Source organism: Podarcis melisellensis, assembly GCF_964234715.1.
Source record: "Podarcis melisellensis genome assembly, chromosome: 2".
In the NCBI taxonomy this organism is placed as follows: Eukaryota; Metazoa; Chordata; class Lepidosauria; order Squamata; family Lacertidae; genus Podarcis; species Podarcis melisellensis.
This window is the reverse complement of record NC_138529.1, coordinates 43,512,251-43,532,753: the sequence shown is the minus strand read 5'-3', so window position 1 is coordinate 43,532,753 and position 20,503 is coordinate 43,512,251. Positions and strand designations below refer to the sequence as shown.

The 20,503-nt window shown below is 41.4% G+C and overlaps 2 protein-coding genes across 2 annotated transcripts in view; one reads left to right on the top strand and one right to left on the bottom strand.

Annotated features, from left to right (window-relative positions):
* The window catches only part of PTTG1 (PTTG1 regulator of sister chromatid separation, securin), a 290,197-nt gene that overhangs the window by 168,525 nt on the left and 101,169 nt on the right, over window positions 1-20,503 (bottom strand). The gene's annotated exons all lie outside the window — the stretch shown is intronic.
* ATP10B (ATPase phospholipid transporting 10B (putative)) overlaps window positions 19,760-20,503 on the top strand; it is a 57,927-nt gene continuing 57,183 nt past the window's right edge. Inside the window, exon 1 of the mRNA XM_081899115.1 lies at window positions 19,760-20,383. Within this exon, the coding sequence (XP_081755241.1) occupies window positions 19,920-20,383 (464 nt within the window). The 5' untranslated portion in view covers window positions 19,760-19,919. The remainder of the gene's footprint in view (window positions 20,384-20,503) is intronic.

Genomic DNA, 20,503 nt, shown 5'->3' with positions numbered 1-20,503 from the left:
TGTACAATGCAAAATATTGCCAGTACTCCGACAATGCTTAGCTCTGTTTGTCTTTCCCCATAAATCCTCTGCAATTGCCCTACTGAAATGTCTGAAGGTGCATCAGTAATATTCAGTAGGCCATTCCAGGATGTTTGACTTGATAAGGGTAAAGGACTGGCAAGAAGGAGGTCCACTTTATCCTTCCTTGTATCCCTGGAAGGAGAGGAGGTACAAGTGCAGGTAAAAGCCCAGGAAAGAACACAGGTCTAGTCTACAGCCATGTGTTAAGACCATCTAGGTAATGTACATGGTTTCAGGATGTGTTCTCCAGCTGCACAGTTTCCACGGTTTCCCAATGCCAAACCTGGTGTCATAATCCATATATGGGACTTGATTCATTTATCTGGCTATCTAAATAGGTCTCTCCATCTTTTGCAGCATGTTCAGTATACAGCAGTGTGCTGAATAGAGCAGAAGTAGTGGAGTGTCTTAGCAAACAGATTCAGATCTGGAAGAATGATCCACTTGGGGGCTTGGTTTTTTCCACACATAGTCTACTGTTACTAGACTGACGCAAATGAGTTATAAAAAGATGCTAAGAACAGTTCCCTCCACACGCACATTATCATCTAAATAGTATCAGGAATGAAAATGGAGTCCCCATCCCAACATAAACAGATAATTAAAAGAATGTTGTCAAGGCTGACAAGTTCAAAATGTGTGTAACCCTAAAACCCTGATAAAAGAAAGTAACATTTTCTGGGATGAAGGCTACAGCCATGTTAATACATTGTTCTCTTTTCCAGGCTAGCAGTATTGTTATTTTAGGGGGGAATCATGTACATGGGATATGATTATGCATGTACAAGAAGTCAGGATTCTGTTACCATACAGAACAGATCCTTTTCCCCCTTCATACTATATGTTTTAATGCTTTTTTATCAAGTGTGTGTGTGTGTGTGTTTTCCAAACTATGGTGCCAGCAGTAATTCTCTACAAAGTACCATAACCGTGGAAACCCAATGAACCAACTATTTGTCTCATATTTTCTGGTGCAAAAGTAAAAAATATATTTAAAAATCCTATGTGCTCCAGGTGCTGCAATAAAAACCCAAGTAACTAGGCTGATTACGTGTCTCTGCATTTCATCACTCTGTACAATGCGCCTCTGCCCTCTTTTGGTCAAATATTTTTTACATCCTCATTCCCCAGCGTTCTCTCAACTAAATTTGTCAGGACAACAGAGTCGAAATCATTTGCCACAGTAAACTCATCAAGCTTTTGAAAACATTATTGCAATATAATTGCCTTTATCTTATGTATAGTGTTACAGTTGCTATACCAAACACACTGCAAAACCGGAAAACAGAGGTTTTAAGTGATAAAACCATGAGTGATCTTCATTCCCTATAATAGCAAAATGGGCAGCTATAGTCCTGTGCAGATTGCTTTGGGAGCAAAGCAGAGCCGTCCACAAACAGCATGAAAGATAATGAATATCCAGGAGACCCCAAATTAGGCTGGAAAGATTTCTGTTCCTTTTGGAAAGGAAGAAATACAGTTCACAAGGTTTAGCACTCAATGGTATTCTTCTCTCTCTCTCTCTCTCTCTCTCTCTCTCTCTCTCTCTCTCTCTCTCTCCCTCTCTCTCTCCACCAGCTGCATTCTTCCCCTGATGAATGCATATGATTCTTCATATGATGAGAAGAGTGGAGAGATGCTGTCTTTCTCTGCCTCCTCTGTCCACATCCCTGTCACCCAGCCCCACCAGCCTCCACAAATTGGAAGGCAAATGTCTGCAGCAGGAAGCCGGTTGTACATTGAGAACCTACTACAATGTGATTTACGTAGAACCATGCATGATCAGGAGCCTAAATTGCAGAAAGCCTCCAAGAGGACATCAGCCTGCCCATCGCAGACATTAGCCCTTCAAGACAAGGGAGAGTTCGAAGGGGTGGGACTGGGCAGCACATCTGCACTCTTCCTCATGCTAGTCTGACCACATGGGGAAATTGCATGTTACCTATTCATAGATGGACAGCATATCCTTATACTGGAGAAAAGCATTCAGGTTCAAACAAGGAACAGAAGCCTCTGTCCCTGCAATGGCGTTCTCATTCATTTCGCTGGGGGTGGGAGATCTACAATAACATTGCTTTTCATCCATGGGTGAATTTGCTGCCTCGACTGAAAGAATGAGGTGGCCTTGCACATGTAACACCTCCACTTGTACGTGTCTTAGATTGAAAGTTTGCCACCTGGTTATCACAAATTATGCAGGATTATGATGTCTGGCTGGCACGCAAGCTATGAAGCTATCCAAACAGTAGAGAAGCCTGCCAGAAGTATAGCCACAAGCCAAGCATATAATTCAAGCATTAACACCACTAAGAAAGTTTGTGAATATGCCACTTGCAAAGAGCAAAGTAAAACTGACCGCATTTAAACTCTCTTCCAAAAGCTGCCAGATTTGAATCCTGCCTGCAACATTTGGATGTTAAAAGTTTTCCTTGGTCATAATGTGCAGCAGTTACACAACCTGCCCTTAACCCTTAGTCCTACTTCATTTCTGTTTATAGACACTTGGTTTCCCACCTCGCTGCTATTCTGGTGCCATTGCCTCCCACCTTTATTTCATTTCCAGCCAATCCAGGCCCACATGGTTGATGTGATGTCAATACAGTGCCACATAGCCCATCAGATTTGGATGCAGAGTAACATCATGCAGAGGGAAATCATATGGGAGGGAGGGACAAGAAATGGCCCTGTCCCTGTTCTAAAAGGTCAGCCTTCTCTGTTTTGGAGCAGCTGACCCAATGCTTTGTGTCTTGGAGCTGTACACTGGCACTCCCTTTTCAATGGGACATAAAAGTTTTACACATTGGGAATTCTTCAAAACCAAAGGCACCCCCTCCCTCCTCATTTCAGCTCAACTCTAACTGAAATTGACTTTTCATCTGTAATGGAAACTGCCTTTCACTTTCAGAAGCTACAACTGTGTGTAATCTCAAGAACATCTCAATATAATGGAGTGAACTGAAGAGGAAGGAAAAACAATTCTGTCCCCAGAGTTGATAGGAAAAGGTAATCATTTGGTTTACATTTTCTGCGGATTTCATGACTCCTGTCCCCCCTAAAGGTGACCAGAAAAAATTACCTTAGGTGGGAGCAGAAGCTTGGCTATGGCTTTATTTGATCCTTTTCTTACCCAGTTTGTAGCTGCAGCCTGCAAATTCTTTAGTCAGGAACCTTCCACTTAAGCTTGTTCCACAAGCAGCCTTTAGATCCAGTGTCAAGCCAGCAGCAGCATCCCAAGGGACCAGGAGACAACTCAGGCTGACTTGCATCCTCATTTGGTCCTGGTCTGGTCACTCAAGTGGGGAGGATGCTTATTCCAGGCCAGGTAGACAGTTGCCAGGTGACCCACACCTTCCATTCTCAAATTTTAGTGCTGTATTACTATTGAATGTGCCCACAATACACCCCCCCCCCCAAAAAAATAACCCCAACTAAAGCAAGCAACAATATTTTTTAATCAAATTTTGTAGCATATCCGTAGAAGCAGGCTCTCTGGATATGCCAAAATGTGCTTCTTGGATAAGCATGCATTATTTAATATAAGCCTGGCAAAGAGAACAGCCCATGGCTGCTTCTCCTCCTATATTATTGCCCGTGTTCTTGTTCTCCGTGAGCATGGGATGTGGTAGCTGCAGCGAAACAGCATGAGCAGAAGGTTTCAGATGGCCTGTGATGTGTGAAGAGTACCGATTCCAAGCGTCTCTGGTTGAAAGGTCTAATTCAGTTGGCACGAATGCTCATCTTTAGCTGTGTATCTGGAAGCAGAAGCCTGTCTATTAGCCAAAAGCACTGATGTGAATGCTGATGAGAAATGAGAGGGGAAAGTACTCTGTCAGCCTGCTGGAGCCCTTACAGCTGCATAAGCATCCCTCGGGGTCTTCTTACTGAGAGGCGTGTGCACGGGAGAAGCATGGAAAGTCAACCTATTGGCATCTTTATTGTTGATGCTACGGGGCTTTTTGCATTTAGTGGTGGTAAAGGTTAGTGCCTTCCTTAATGAATAAACTTCAGCAGGAGTATTGTTTAGAAATGCATATTTACATTTATCAAATCCAGGATTGAAAATAAAAGAAGAGCTATCAAGTCAGGTCAAGTCAAGGACCATTGGTTTGCCAACTGTAGACAGTCAGTGTGGAAACAGACTATCTCTTGTTGTGCGTTCCTTCCCACCATCTGTTACTCTGATCAGGGAGTTCACAGCTGATAGCCATTGACATGCACATCCTTCTTCTTTTATTCAGTTTTTAAAATCTGAAGTATTTTTTTAAAAAACAATACAATACAATACAATAAAAAGACTCATATTCTGAAACATTTTGTCGGGGTGAATGCAATTGTTCACTTCCTCTGCTCATCTAACGCTTCCCCATAAAACTGCAGCTCCCACCTTGAATATCTTTCCATTGTGCCAAGACCCCAAACTTCAAGATGCCCAAATAATACATTCTTAATTACATTAACAAATAGATTAAAAGAGCATAATGAAATAAAAAGCAGTAAGGGGAGGGAGACAGGGAGGAGTTCCTTCCTTAAAGTCATTGACAACTTTCCCAGCTAATCAGATATTCCACATGCCTTTTCAATCCCCATACAGGTCAAGAAAGCATTACCACATAGATTTTCTTTTTTTATATGTCACTTTCTCATTGGCTGCAGGGGTCAATAGGTCATGAGATCAGCAATCTCTATCTGGTTGCATCCAGGTCTTCCACTTTTGTGGGGTCATCCTCTTGACAACAGCACTCCATTTGAAACCAGGCTACTTTATTCTTGCTAAGTCCTTATATCTGAGGGATGATGTAGCTCGTAATATTGAAGTAAAATTGAAGACTGCACATATATGAAGATAGACCTATCCTTGACTTTCTTTACTGTAGTTATGAGTGAGATCACTGATGCCTGAACCCACAACAGATGAGGCGAACCCAGGCACATACTGGGAGTAAGGTCAGTTTGAGGCCATCATGCACCCATGACTACACCTCAGCTGCAGCCCTCTCTGGTCACCCCATGTCTCCACAATTAGAGGTTACAATGAGTTCAAACTGAGTCCTGTTTAGAAGAATGAATTATGAACTTTATGATACTTGGAACAAGGATCCCACTCTTGGCATTCAAGAAACTGGTGAGACAGGGCAGATATAAAATCTTGGTGCCCGGATGTTGCTAGTGAAACACCCCCTTCTGTCCAGCTCCTAGTCTTCTGCTCTACGTCTGACTCCTTGGCTGGATAGTTCCCCTCCTCCTTCAACAACCCTGCCTTTGATTTTCTCATTGCTGTGCTGGACAGCTCCCAGGCCTCACTGGCAAGACAGAAAATCTCAGGTTGCTTCCAGACAACCTGCTTTTGAGCATTTATCATGATTTGTTTGCACAATTCTGTGGACAGATTATCTGCAACACTAGTTGTTTACTGAACATCTATGCTGATTTCTTTGCAGGGAGGCTACATAATGTTGCATCAAGCAGTTGTTATATCACATTTTCCAGTACATTTTCCCCATCATTTTCCTTACTGCAAAATGTCCAAGAGTGGTTGAAGTGATTGTGTTGCACAAATTTAATTGTGCAAACTGAATTTGCTGGAATGATTCAATCTCACACACAAAATAGCAACAGTCGAGGAGCACCCTCAGTCAAGCAGCTCTGTGTTGGCAGGAATGAAACATCTGTCTTGGAAAAACCATCTAGGTTAGTGGCCTACAGCATATGTCACATCACAGCATTTATATAATTTCTTCTCTTGGGTGCTTCTTTTTCATACTCAGTTATGAAACTCAGAAACAGACTGGATGATAATGGCAAGATGTGTTCCCAATATTCAGTCCCAGCTGCTAGCCTATAAGCTATGATGTGAACTAATTACAATCTTCAAAGGAAGCTCCATGTGCAGTGCATTGCAGTAGTCTAACCTGGAGGTTAGTGGGACATGGATGACTGTAGTCTGGTTAACCATATTAATTGCTCCTTTCAGTTATTTATGAGGGTTAATTGTGAAAAGTAAAATAAAAAGCACACCCCTCATCTTTTGAAGGAAACAGAGATAAGGAGGGAAATGCAAGGGACATATCAGGCCCTACCTATAGAGAATAGTCTTGATGTCCCATGTGAAAAGCTTTTGCAATCCTTTGTAAAGTACATTATTTCATTATTTAATGGGAATAAGTGTCATTGAACACTTCTGAATAATCATGGACAGGGTTGCTCTGCATTTTATGGAAAGTTACAGTGAATTAAAAATAGAAATTCATATACTCTTCAAACTAGGACAATCTTACAACACCATAACAAAACACACATAGTTGGAAACAACTATGATTCTTGAAGCATGTAAAAACAGAATGAAAGCCCATGGAATGAGTAGTGCATATGGTCCAACTAGGTTGGCAGAATGACTATTGCACAATTTATTTAAATTCCGGCATCTGTGACCAAATATCCATATTGACTTTTATTCCAGTTACATGTAAAGCTTGTAGGCATGGATAAAAGGGGGCATAATTTGTATGTTGGGAAGGTTCTCTGTTGTCTAAGATGTCCTTTTTGGTATGGTTTGCTATGTTTTTTGGATCCAGAGCACCATCTTCCATCATGTTACACATTGAAACAAGGAACACCCTGTAGCATCCCCTGCAGCAAACTTTGAAGTTCAGTGGTTGACAAACATGGAAATGCTTACCACAGCAAAAGCAGAAATATACAGAGGTGACTTTGGATTGGTATGAATTATTCTCACAACCTTATGGCCATGTTTTCTTTAGTCCTGCTATATCTGTCTGCAGTGATGGAACTAGTTATTTAAACTGAGGCAAAATGGCCCCAAACAATGCTGTTTGCAGGCTGCAAGCCACCAACTCCTGTTATTTGTGGCAATTCTTTGGGGGCATTCTTGTGGTGGGGAAGTAGCAATATCTTGAGTAAGTTTCTTCACAACCCCAACCATGGTGCTTTAATAAAAAACAAACAAACCATTGGCCAGATGTCCCCAACTTTTCAGAGCCATGGATACAGCTGGAATTTTCAAAAGTGCCATGAGCACTACCACAAAATGGCTGCCATGGGAGACACCCCCTGTCACAATTTCTTGGGAGTATCCCCTGCTTGGTTATACTCTGTGTATGTGTGTTTCTTGAACACTAAAAGGAAGGGAGGCAAGCCAGAAGGAAGAAAAAAAACACACAGGGCTGGGAAAACAAATACTGACTCCCCAGGAAGAGTGGGAGAAGCCACCACCCCCAAAAGGAGGGGGGACACTGGAGAAGGATGATGAACATAAACAGAAGAGAGTGGGGAACTTAACGATCTACCCCTTGAGGGCAGGGGAAAACAAATACATATAAAGAAACCCAGAGAGAAGGGTAGGAAACAAAGCAAACAAGGGCTTCACAGGGGCTGGGGGAGGCTTCCATATGAGTACTTCATTGGGGACATCAGCCCTAGGCCTTCTCTCTTCACCTGCCCACATGTAATAGGCCCAATCTGCACTATGTACCCTATTTAAAACAGTATCATAGCACTTGAAACAGAATCAGACCAGAATCCTGGGAAATGCAATTTGTTAAGGATGCTGTGAGTTGTTAGGCAACTCTTATTCCCCTCACAGAGCTACAATTCTCAAAGTTCCCTGGAAAGAGGGATTGATTGTTAAGGCACTTTGGGACCTTCCATGCCAGCAAGACTGCACTACTAAATGTGCTTTATTGTGTTAGGATACAGGTATAAAGAGAATAAAAGACACTTCTCCGCTTGACATGCTGCTCTCATAAGCATCTCACCAAGCTGATATCTGGCAATTTCTATCAGTACATTATATGACCGTGGGAGGCCCATTTGCATCTTCTTCTAAGGTGTGTGCAGCTGGCCTATCCTTGTTATGCTATTGACAGTTCGCCCTGCTCTGTTGTAATTACAGCAACAGTAACAATGGAAGTGGCATGGATTTTCCTTTTTGTCTTCATTTATCTGTATGAATTAAATGTATTACACAGTCTTGGAAAGCCCACCTTGCATTACTATTGAGGTGTGTGCCCAATTGACCCAACCTAGTTCTGCTGATAACTTGCCCTGCTGTGTTGTAATTTATGCACTGTGGTCTAAACCACTGAGCCTAGGGCTTGCCGATCAGAAGGTCGGTGATTCGAATCCCCGCGACGGGGTGCGCTCCCGTTGCTCGGTCCCTGCTCCTGCCCACCTAGCAGTTCGAAAGCACATCAAAGTGCAAGTAGATAAATAGGTACCGCCCCGGCGGGAAGGTCAAACGGTGTTTCCGTGTGCTGCTCTGGTTCGCCAGAAGCTGCTTAGTCATGATGACCACATGACCCAGAAGCTGTCTGCAGAGAAACACCGGTTCCCTTGGCCTATAGAGCAAGATGAGCGCCGCAACCCCAGAGTCATCCGCGACTGGACCTAACGGTTAGGGGTACCTTTACCTTTACCTTTAACTGGGAAAATGGGCATGGGTTTTCATAATCATCCATTTATTCATGTGCCACTTTCTCCCCAGATTGTGCCTAAAGCAGCTTATAACATGCCAAACTTAAAACCACACACACCTGGCAATAGTACTTTAAATCAAAGCCTAGGGAAAATATGCAAGTTTGTTGTGCAGTGATGTACTGTGAGAAATGGGGAGAGGAATGTGTCCTATTTCTGACCTGAAAACAAGACTTGGGTGAATTTCAAGCCTTGGAGCCTTGGGGAAACTGTTTATGGATGTTTAGAATAAATAAAATCCCTCCTAGATCAGGATCTGTTTGCACCACAGCCTCACTGCCACAGTTTCTAAAGCTACCCCTGAGGGTACATTTTCTTTATGTCTGTCATCAAATAAAACTAGGGAAGTTATGTATTTAGAAACAAAGCTGGGGAGTCATTAATAAGGCTCTAGGTTACAAGGAACTCTTTATGGTTCTTTCTCTATTTGGATTGATGGGGACATTGCTTGAGAGCCATTTTTCTCCAGCATCAATTTCCTTCCCTTGGTGTGAATGATTGTTTGTCTGCTGACAGCTGGCAGTGTGATCAGCACACAAACTGTTCATAAATGTAACTGCTTTCAAGAGAGCTATTTGTACAGGCAGGAAAGCTTGACGTCTAATAGAAGAAACTAGTAGGCAGGGTATTTAGATTGTAAAATAAATCCGTAGCTGGTTAGAGATTGGCTGTAGCTTAGAATGGCTCACTCCCCTATTAGAAGCAGAAACTGTGTGTGTTGTTTTGGCTTGGTTTGTTGGTGAGGAGCTTCTTCCTTGATACATTGGTAGTCTGTGCACCATCTCCCACTTCAGGTGCCAGATGATATTCCATGATAGTTATACTCAGAGTTGACCCATTGAAATTTATGGGCATTAATTTCAGTGGATCTATTTTTGTTAAGTTGTGGGTGAACATATCAGACGACACAGCGGTCTTGAAACAGCTTTTGTTTATTCACAGGCCAGAACAGAACTGAACTGAAGGGTTCAGCCAGCCTGCTTATATAGAGCTCCACTAGAACGCAACAGTAACCATTTTCTGTAATTATCCAATCACTGAACATCACTTTCAATCCCTTATTTGCATATGTGGACCTCAGTGAAAACTATCTACAGCATCCCCCTGCTGGCCCAGGGTGAGAACTTCAGTACATAACAATTTTGACTATGCTTAACACTGAAGATCAACATAGGAAAGCAAAACTCCAAATTCTGTTTCTGGGCAATCCATTTTCTGTGCATGCACACATGTGTGTGTGCACACACAAAGTGAAATTCCATGGCTCACAATATTTATGCAAACTGAGCCTATAATGAACCCTTTTGTTTTCTTTAGCTGTTAGTGGTAAAGAGAATGGGGCTGTATGGAGCAATAAAGTATTTTCTTCAGAGCCACACGCTGGATATAGACAAGCTACAGGCCTGTATAAGTGTTTGCAAGCAATATTCCCTGTTGAGTATGAATAGAATCCTAACACCTAAAAATGGCCCATTTAATAGGTGGCTACCATAATCCCCAATTGAATGTTGTGTATCTTGGGCAGGCTATAATGAATAGGTGTGCGAGTTTCAGTCATGTGACAACAAGTGCAGCAAAAGTCATAAATGAATCACGATTGGTGAAACACACCTTTGACTGCTGGAGAAGATGGGACATTTTAAAACTCTTTATTTGAGAAGCACGTTCTTACCGAGCATGTTTGTTGAGGCAGTTTATCTCAGCCAAATATCATATAAAGGCAGCTTTGCACTTTATATGGTGTACGCTCAAGCTTTTAAAGTGTGCTCCTAAAATGTAAAGACATGTCCTTCCAAGGACATGTATCATAGTGGCAGGCAATAGCACTTGGCAGGCAATAGCACTGCTTTTCTTACCTCCCATGGTGAGGGGGGTGCTCTGACTGGAGAGTTACCTCAACTTTGTGACAGGGGAGAGAAAGGTTAAGCCTCTCTTCCTCATGTGCTGTGTTCCCAGTGAAAATTGCCACTACATCCTTAGTGTTATGGCAGTTGGTTTAAGTTTTTCTGTTGTGCTTGTAAGTCTCTTTGAGTGAATTGCCATAATAATGATAACAATCAGAGCTTTTCTTCTAGAAAAAGAATGGTGCAGTCAAACCTCGGTTTCCAAACACTTCCGTTATCGTACGTTTCGGCTCCCGAACGCCAAAAACCCGGAAGTAAATGTTCCGGTTTTTGAACGTTTTTCAGAAGCTGAACATCTGATGGAGCTTCCGCTTGAGTGCAGAAAGCTCTTGCAACCAATCAGAAGCTGTGCCTCGGTTGTTGAACATTTTGGAAGCCGAACAGATTACGTTCGACAACCGAGGTTTGACTGTACCTTGCGTACCCCCAGAAAAAAGCACTGAGAATAATAACATTAAAGGGAACAAACACTTCCTGAGACACATTTAACATAACATGCAGTTAGACCCCTAGCTGTATCAGAGACACAAATAATAGTTCACCAATGGTTTTGCAAATCCCAGTTTATATTTTACACACGGCAGACACAGGCAACTTAACAGCCTGGAAAGCATACCTGTTACAATGGATGTGCCACCCACTTCTCCACACTAGTCTGATTATTTCCACCCCATCTTATAACACACCCTTCATTATAATTTGTGACCTAAATTAAAGCAGTTACTCTAACAGAGGCTTTTCCAGGGCCTTGGACCATTAATATTTCCTCAGGCCTCTGAAAATGCCTTGCATAACACATTCTGATCTCAATTGTCTCCTTTGCATCACTTTAGCTGGAAGCTTTGTGATGATACCTACTTGTGAAAGGTCTTTTCTGACTGAACGCTTTGGGATGCAAGTAATTTTGTCAGGATGAAAATTCACTGAAAACAATTTCAGAACAAGGTGAGTTAAGACTGTAATAACATTATCTAATTGAAAATCCCTTTAAGGCCTTTGAGACCATATTATAATAACCTGGCTGATTAATTTATAGGCAGCAGAGATTTGGAACATAGAGCACAGCTGGACACTGGCCAGTCTGATGTGGTCAAAATCAGCTAATGAGAGAGTTTCAGTCTGGTAACTGAGATACTTAATGAAAATGGGATGTGAAAATGGAAATTAATTATTTCTTGTAGTTAAAAGGACAATCTTTGAAGTTAGTATACCTATGGCAGGCAACTTAGTGTGACACTTCACAAATCAAACAACCCAGAAGAGGAACTTTAGAAAACTAAAATTCATTAACACTTTAAACCAGCACTTTAAAAAAAAATGTAAGTTTTTAAACTGTGTTCTAAATTACTGTCCTGGGACCTTAGGATGAAGAGCAGGTAATATAAAACATAATCATCAACAATAACAGTATAACGAACAAGTGTTTTTGTTTTTGTTTTTGTTTTTCCTTGTGGTCTCCTTTTAGGTATATATAACATCCAACAAGCAGGTACTTCTTGAATCCTCTGAAGAGTTATTGTTCAGCTCTTGCTTTGCTTGTTTGCTATCTAAATAAAATTGCAGGGAATGTATATGAAGGCTGGCTAATTATTTCATTGAAATTTGACTCCAGTGCCAAGATTAACACCCTCTTCTTACAAAACCCATTGCGAGTACTCCTGAGTACAGGTAGAGACAGATTTCATCAGAGAAGCAGACTGGTATCTGGTCTTCAAAACTTGTCAACTACTTCTAGCCCTTGTTTCCTTTGTCTTTGGGGCTCTTCCCCTTGGCCCAGTCACTTTTCCCTGGGGAAACTGGCAGTTCACCACTGAACAGATCAAACAGCAATCGGGTTTTCTGTGGATTGCCGGTTGTTCCAATTTAGTGATAAAGAGCGTGCTTTTCAGGGGAAAGCTGTGTGGCAAATGACTAGAAAGCATTGGACAAGCAGAAAAGACCCCTACTTTCTAGCCATGGAAGAAGCAAAAGTATGGATGAACCAGGGCTGGATTTAGGTTTGATGAAGCCCTAAGCTACTGAAGGTAATGGGGCCCTTTATATGTCCTTTGTCAACAACAAATTGTCACTGTTTTTTGTGTTGAATATATGCCATATGGTAATTTATGGACCTAATAGGTATCTAAAGCCATTTGCACATAACAAAATATATATTTTATCAAAGTAATTGTTGAACTGAAATACAATTAAGAAGAAGTATTTTGGGGGGGCAAGGGAGTGGGGCCCTAGGCCATAGCTTTTTTAGCTTATACGTAAATCCAGCCCTGGGATGAACCCTACGTCAGAGCTACCTCCAAAGTTGCAGGGACCTTTAATGAAGACACCAGGGCCTGGAGGCAGAAGTGGGAACAAATGGGAAGAATACAAATGTCATTAATGGGTCAAACCAAGAACCCATCTAATCCAGAACTCTTATTTTCAACAGTGACCATTCCCAAACAGGGATAGTTTGTTGTTGTTTAGTCGTGTCCGACTCTTCATGAACCCGTGGACCAGAGCACGCCAGGCACTCCTGTCTTCCACTGCCTCCCGCAGTTTGGTCAAACTCATGCTGGTAGCTTCAAGAACACTATCCAACCATCTCGTCCTCTGTTGTCCCCTTCTCCTTGTGCCCTCCATCTTTCCCAACATCAGGGTCTTTTCCAGGGAGTCTTCTCTTCTCATGAGGTGGCCAAAGTATTGGAGCCTCAGCTTCACAAGGGATAGTTGGTGCCTCTATATTATAAGAACCAATCCACCCTGTTACCTCCTTACCAATTAATTTCTCCTTTAATTACGTTTGCTCCAGAGGTTCATTCCTCCCCCTCCCCCTGGAAAAAAAGTGTAAATTCTCCCTAACTCTCAGCTACTTAATTGCCACCTCTGATTTTCCCCCAACAAGAGAAACAAGTCTCATGTTTTCATGCTCATTTCAGCTTCCTCTCACTCCCCTTATTTCAGTCTTATATATTTATTAAACACCTAATAAAAATTCTAACTTGTGTACAGAAAATAATATAATGTAATTATCAGTAAGACAGATAAAATCAACAAAAATTTAAAGACAAGCATAAATAACTATGACTATGACTGGGGAGGCTTGCTGAAGTAAAAAAGGAAGTCTTTAGCAAGATTCTAAAACAGTTTGATGAGAGGTCCTGCCTAATGTTATTATTCCACATAAATGAATGATGAACCATCTCAATTTTTCACTCAGTTCAATGTCACGCCTAGCCAGCTTTTCCTGTCTTCCTTTGCCATTATTATTATTATTATTATTATTATTATTATTATTATTATTATTATTATTATTTGTACACTGCTCATCTGACTGGGTTGCCCTTCAGTTCAGACACATCTCAGTATTTTTGGCCAGCTCTGCCTCCAGCTTAAGGAGGTGGGGAAACAAGAATGTGTAATTTAAAATGCAAAACACTGATTTATTTCGTTTGAATATGCATCCTGATATTTTCATTGCTTTTATTGATCTTTCTCAAGACAGCAGGCTGCCTGCGCTTTGTGCAGCCTGGCTGAGCACCTCAAACTGCTCATAGGGAGAGCATGAAGGTGATGGGTATCCTCTCTGTCTCAGCTTCCCGCTTCCAATACTACCTCCCCAAACATGAATGTTCCATTGGGTTATAATGAGTAGTAGCCACTCCTGGCAATAACATAATAGCAGGAAGCAATGAAACAGCACCAAGTCTTCAGAATTGGTAGTACTGGTGGTTTCAGACCCTTTCATTTCCACATTCAGCGTAGCAGTTTTTTAAGGAGGAGACTACAATTTCTCAGGGGAGAAAAACATAACCTCCACACCACTTTGTGACCAAGGGGGCAGTGTGTTGGGAGGCTCAGACACTTCACAGTGACCAGAGGAAGACCTTGAGCACACCACAGCCCCCATGGGCACCAGGTTGGCAACCTCTGGCTTACATGGTGTAGAGGTTAAAGGACATGCCTTTGCTTGCAGTTTCAATGCTTTTTTGGCACATAAGTCATTTTGTAAGTGACTTCAGTGCTTAAACTGAAGTAGATTTTTAAATTATTATTTTAGAATTAGACCATTAGCTGGATTCTAGAATTACTTGCTGCTTTGCGCTGTCTTCTAGGTTTTTTTCCTTCCACAAGTTGTGATTACTTCCAGCACTGAGGAAGCATGCAGTTTGTTAGACTTTGATCTAATAAACAACTATATGTATATTTCATTCCACAGCATGCCAGATATCCTTTCCCCTGGTTTTCATATTGTAACATTTCGACATCTGCTGTGACTCAGTTCACTGTATGTTGGCATCAACTTCCCACTCTGTTTGTATGAAATGATCTCTGTATGGATATTGCAAAAACCCCTGTATGCATTTTAACAACAAAACTGTGATTTATTCCAAACAGTTAAACAGTTTGTTCTTTCTCTTCTCAAAGTATTTTTATTGTACTTGTTAGCCTATGCAATTTGTTCTGGAAACACAATATTTGAAATTCAGGCAGCCAGTACATTAACTTGAGATGTTCATTTGCTGCCCTTAAGCTTCACTAGCAAGAAATGCATTTGCTCCCAAACTGGAATTGGTTTTCAGCCCTCGTTATGTGTTTTTCTTTCAGGCAATTCCATAGGTGAAAATGGCTCTGTCAGTAGACTCTGCTTGGTATCGCTGGCAGTCTCGGTGGTCTGTAGAAGAGGTCTCCCAGACTCAGTTGGAATCAGCACCTCTGTTGTCAGCTGACAAAGAGAGGCAGAAATACGTCTTGGACAAATGGAGAGTTGTATTTCCCAGTAATGAGAGATTTCAGAAAGAATCAGAGAAAGTCTGTCGTGTTTATTCTGGAAATGGGATACGGACCACCAAGTACACTTTGCTGACTTTTATACCTCAAAATCTCTTCGAGCAGTTTCACAGGTATTTCTATACACACCACAACTATATAGATAAAAAGGTTTTGCATATATTTTCAGGGATGGAAAGGCATTCAGAAGAAATGCTAGAACGGTAAAGCAAAGCAAAAAGGGTTAGATGGGGTAGTTTGATTTAAAAAGCCTAACCTACGGTAGTTATATCTGAAAACTCAATCAGTGTAGTGCACTGTAGAATTTAACAGAAAACTTTCCAATTCTCATAGGGTGCAGCCAGGTTAGCTTGGAAAAAATACACAAAATATACCATATTTGATACGGCCAAACACCTACAACATTAAAAACAATAGTGTCCCATGGCAACCTAAATGTATTGTGGCAAAGACCACAGTCCACTATGTCAAATGTTTAATACCAATCAATTACACAACAGCAAAAACTATACTCATCCATAATTTAACCCTGGATGAAGATCCTTGTCTGGCATATATTACAGAGACATGGTTGGATGAAGCAGGACTTCCGTTCCTATCACAGCTATGGACAGTTAGTTTCCTAATACACCACTAATGAAGAATTTGCAGGTGGAGGTCTAGTCACATGGATAAATAGAAATTTGGTTTCTGTCATCATGTTCCCCTAGTATATGAATATATAGTATATAAAAATATGGTGACAGACCACATATGTAGCATATGTGTTGTGGGTTTTGGGATCTAGGAATGGGTTGGGATTTCTACTTAGTGCACTGCGTAGCAAATTTCGTAAATTAGCTTATTGAGGTGATATAGAATTAGTGTTGAGATCTTTCTGATGGGGTAAAACCCTGTATTTCATGGCTGCCATGATAACCAAGAGACTAACCCAATATATTAAAGTAAAGGGACCCCTGACTGTTAGGTCCAGTCGCAGGCGACTCTGGGGTTGCGGCGCTCATCTCACTTTAGTGGCCGAGGGAGCAAGCGTATAGCTTTCAGTCATGTGGCAAGGATGACTAAGCCGCTTCTGGCGAACCAGAGCAGCACACAGAAATGCTGTTTACCTTCCTGCCAAAGTGGTACCTATTTATCTACTTGCACTGTGTGCTTTCGAACTGCCAGGTTGGCAGGAGCAGGGACTGAGCAACGGGAACTCATCCAGTAGTGGGGATTCAAACATCTGACCTTCTGATCGGCAAGCCCTAGGCTCTGTTGTTTAATCCACAGCACCACCTGCATCCCCACCCAATACTATACTAGCCCACATATACTTCAGATCATGGTCTCAACTTGATTTTCTATTTTGATTGAACAAGGAGTGACCTCATATGGGGAGATTAAGTATCTCCTTTGTCCTTAGCAGACCATTCTTTAGTGAATCCCAGCAGCTTGCAGGCTTTGAGGGGATGTGTATCTCAAGAAGCTGATTGATCCAAGTAGTGCAGGTGTCAGCAAACTTTTTCAGCAGGGGGCTGGTCCACTGTCCCTCAGACCTTGTGGGGACAATTTTTTTTGGGGGGGGGTGAACCAATTCCTATGCCCCACAAATAACCCAGAGATGCATTTTAAATAAAAGCACTCATTCTACTCATGTAAAAACACCAGGCAGGCCCCACAAATAACTCAGAGATGCGTTTTTTTAAAAAGGACACATTCTACTCATGTAAAAGCACGCTGATTCCCAGACCATCTGTGGGCCGGATTTAGAAGGTAATTGGGCCAGATCCGTCCCCCGGGCCTTAGTTTGCCTACCCATGAATTAGTGTTTCAGATTTTTCCTGTTGTTGTTAACTACCCAAAAAGAACCAAATTAGGAAGTGGAAATCAAGTGTAAAATTATCAACCTCTTTTAATAGGATACATTTTTTTTTAGGCTGGCCAATGTCTATTTCCTGTTCTTGGTGATCATCAACTGGTTCCCACAGCTAGAAGTCTTCCACAGGGAGATCACAATGCTACCTTTGGTTGCTGTGCTTTTAGTTATCGCAGTTAAAGATGGTGCTGAAGATTTTAAGAGATACAGGTTTGATCAGCAAATCAATTCTTCCAAGACTAAAGCATACAATAGGTAAGCCTTCTTCTGCTTCATTAACTAATACTCCAGGTCTCCATTCCAGCGCTCCGTTCCAGCCTTTTCAGTACTGGCCCCGACTTGGTGGAAGGCTCTGTCACAAGAGACTAGGGCCCTGTGGGACTTGACATTTTTCTGCAGGGCCTGCAAGACAGAGCTGTTCCATCTGGCCTTTGGTTTGAACTCATTCTGACCCTTAAGTTTTCCCTCCCCTTACGGTTTTGATTCATGGGCTACTTTTAAAATGAGGCTGCATTTTAAATTGCATTTTAACCTGTATTTTAAATTGGTGGTTTTTCCCCTATTATGATTTTACGGTAATTTTACTGGTGTTAGCTGCCCTGAGGCCAGCTCTGGCCGAGGAGGGCGAGGTATAAATAAATTTTTTTTATTTTTTTATTTTTTTTTTTTATTACAATTAAATAACCAGCAATCATATTCTGTAGTAGGTGATTTCTGCTTTAAAATTCATGTTGAAATCCTCTTCTGGCTCTAGATGGCATCTTAAATATTTATTTTGGCAAACATATTAGAAAACCATTCTAGTGTTATGCCGGGATTACTCGAATTCCTGCCAGACTGCAACTAGCAGTCTGCATGCTTCTACAGGAGACACATATCTCTACAGAGTTGTGTGTTTTTGTTGCTCTTGACAAAAGGGATATGTAACTTCCAACACTCCTAGTGCCCACCAAGAATGCTCTTGTGCTCCTGCTTGCAGGAGGAATCTGCTTGGCCACTGTGAGAACAGGATGAACCATCATTCCGATCCAACAGGCTCTTACGTTCTTATGGCCAAACAAAGCACTTAGGCACCAGGGAGGAATTCTGTTTCCTAGGGTATCTGATGCCTGTAACATCATTACAGCATTCCAACAAGTGGCACTTTGCATTTTAATGAGGCACTACCTGATTTACACTTTGTGAACCAAAATGCAAACAGAAATGCTGCTATCCTTCAAAATTAATACTTTTCTGAATTTTGTGATGAAGTTATCCAGACAAAGAATGGGTGGTAGTCAACTATGTTTTACTCAGAATAAACCCACTGATATTAATGGACCTAAAGTAACCTTTCTCACTAATTTCAGTGGATCTAATTTAAGTAAAGCTGCACTGAATACCACCCATTGTGCATCTGTTAGAGAAAAAAGGGGAAAAAAACCACACATATTAGTGAAAATAGCACACACACAAAATGCTTTTTATTAGGGGAAATGGCTTGCAAAACTGCATCTTAGGCAAAATTGCATATGGAAATCTATTTATTAGGAGAAAATTGCAATGCAAGTCTGGTGAATTTTCATCAGGATCTCTTTTAAAAACCACATTGCTATGGAAATGTGGAAAACTGAATTTAAGATTGGAAAAAATGTGAAACTTAACTGAGACCAGTTTCGTCCATCCCTACTCACAATGTGGGGTTAGAAGACTTTCAGGAGGGTATTTGGGTTTTGCTGCATTCCCAAATATGTAATTGAGACTTGGGCTCAGAATTAACTTAGACACGGTATTTTGTTTGAAATGGATTTTCTGACCCTAGTTCAAATCAAGCCACGTAGTATTTGCTTGTCACTAGATCTGTATATATTTTTACAACTGCCAATGGGCATTGAGGAAGTGGAAACCTCTTTGTGGGGACTCCTTAAGAAGTTTTGGGCTGTAACTAGAACAGTCCTGTAACTGGAAGTGTGTCTCACATCAATAGCTAACGAAGGAGGCATCAAGTTGCATTGTTCAATGCCTTTGGGGGGGTGTTTTTACAAGTGCTACAGTGCTTTGGCCCCCGGCCCCCTAACACCACACCACAGAAAGTTATTCATAAAATAAAGATGCCACCTGTTTTCAACAGCTCTTTTCTCCAGCTCCTCTTTCTCCTTTCCTGGTCCAGGCCCAACTGGACTATTTCATTTTTGGCTACAAGAAGGAAGCAGAATACAAATGAATAACAGTTCCAGAGGCTGGGAATCCTCATGGTGACAAGAAATACAATATATTAAGAAAAGTAAACACAAATATGCAAATGTTCTTTTTTGTGCAAATAATGCAGGCTGTGGAATTCATCTTTGGTCTGTGTGTAGTTTAGTTTTGTTGCATAGAATTTCTTTGTGCAGAAATTTGATTGATTCTGAGCCCTGTATGTCTGTGCACACGCACACACACGTGGCATTTAATATACATTAAACTTGTGATATTAAGAATATGTCCCAAATATTCAAATAAGAGACAAATAGGCTGAAACATTGTCTGCTGTTCATAGTGAGATTCAGGAAGTTTCTATACAAGTGTATATCTGAGGAACAAAGTCCTCATTCATCACTACAAAGAGCAAGCACTAGGACCCAGGATCACTCACTTGGATGACTGGAAAACCGGTTTATAGGAGGATGATACCTGTGTGCATTTGTGACGTAGGTATTCCAGCAGGTGTTGACTAAAAGCAAGTGAAAGCAATCGCTTTAGTTAAACTCAGACCGGCACTTTGCCGTACAGCGAATCTACTTAAAGACTGAAGCTTAAATTTTCAGAAACCTGTGCAAGAAAGTGTGGCTTTTAAGGGGCAGGAAGATGTCAAGGAAATGTGCCCTATAAAATTCCTAAGGGACATCTTTTGGTTCAGAAGACCATGCTGCCAGAATGCTGCTTCAGATTCTGAGAATGAGGAGCCTGAGGAGAGAAGGACGAGGAGAAAAAAGAAAGAAGCAAAAAGAGTCGTCGTTTCTAACTTGCCCTTTGAAGACACGTGGAAAGAAAACCCAAACAGACATTATGTGGGCAACAGGATCAAGACCACAAGATACACCCTTCTGTCCTTCATCCCTAAAAACCTGTATGAACAATTTCATCGATTTGCTAATTTATATTTTGTGGCCATTGCAGTACTCAATTTTGTGCCAGTGGTCAATGCATTTGAACCTGGGGTATCTGTGATCCCAGTCTGTGTTATCATGGCCATCACAGCTATCAAAGATGCTTGGGAGGACTTTCGGAGATTCAAACTGGACAAAGAGATCAATAGCATGGGCTGTCTGGTATACAAAAGGTAAATAAGTCATTGGATTCAATTTGGGGAATGCTTCAGAAACGTGCATTGAAATATTAGATTAAAAGGCGTATTTGTCTTTTTGTTTAAGTGACTATTTGCGAGTCCTTATTGTGGGTG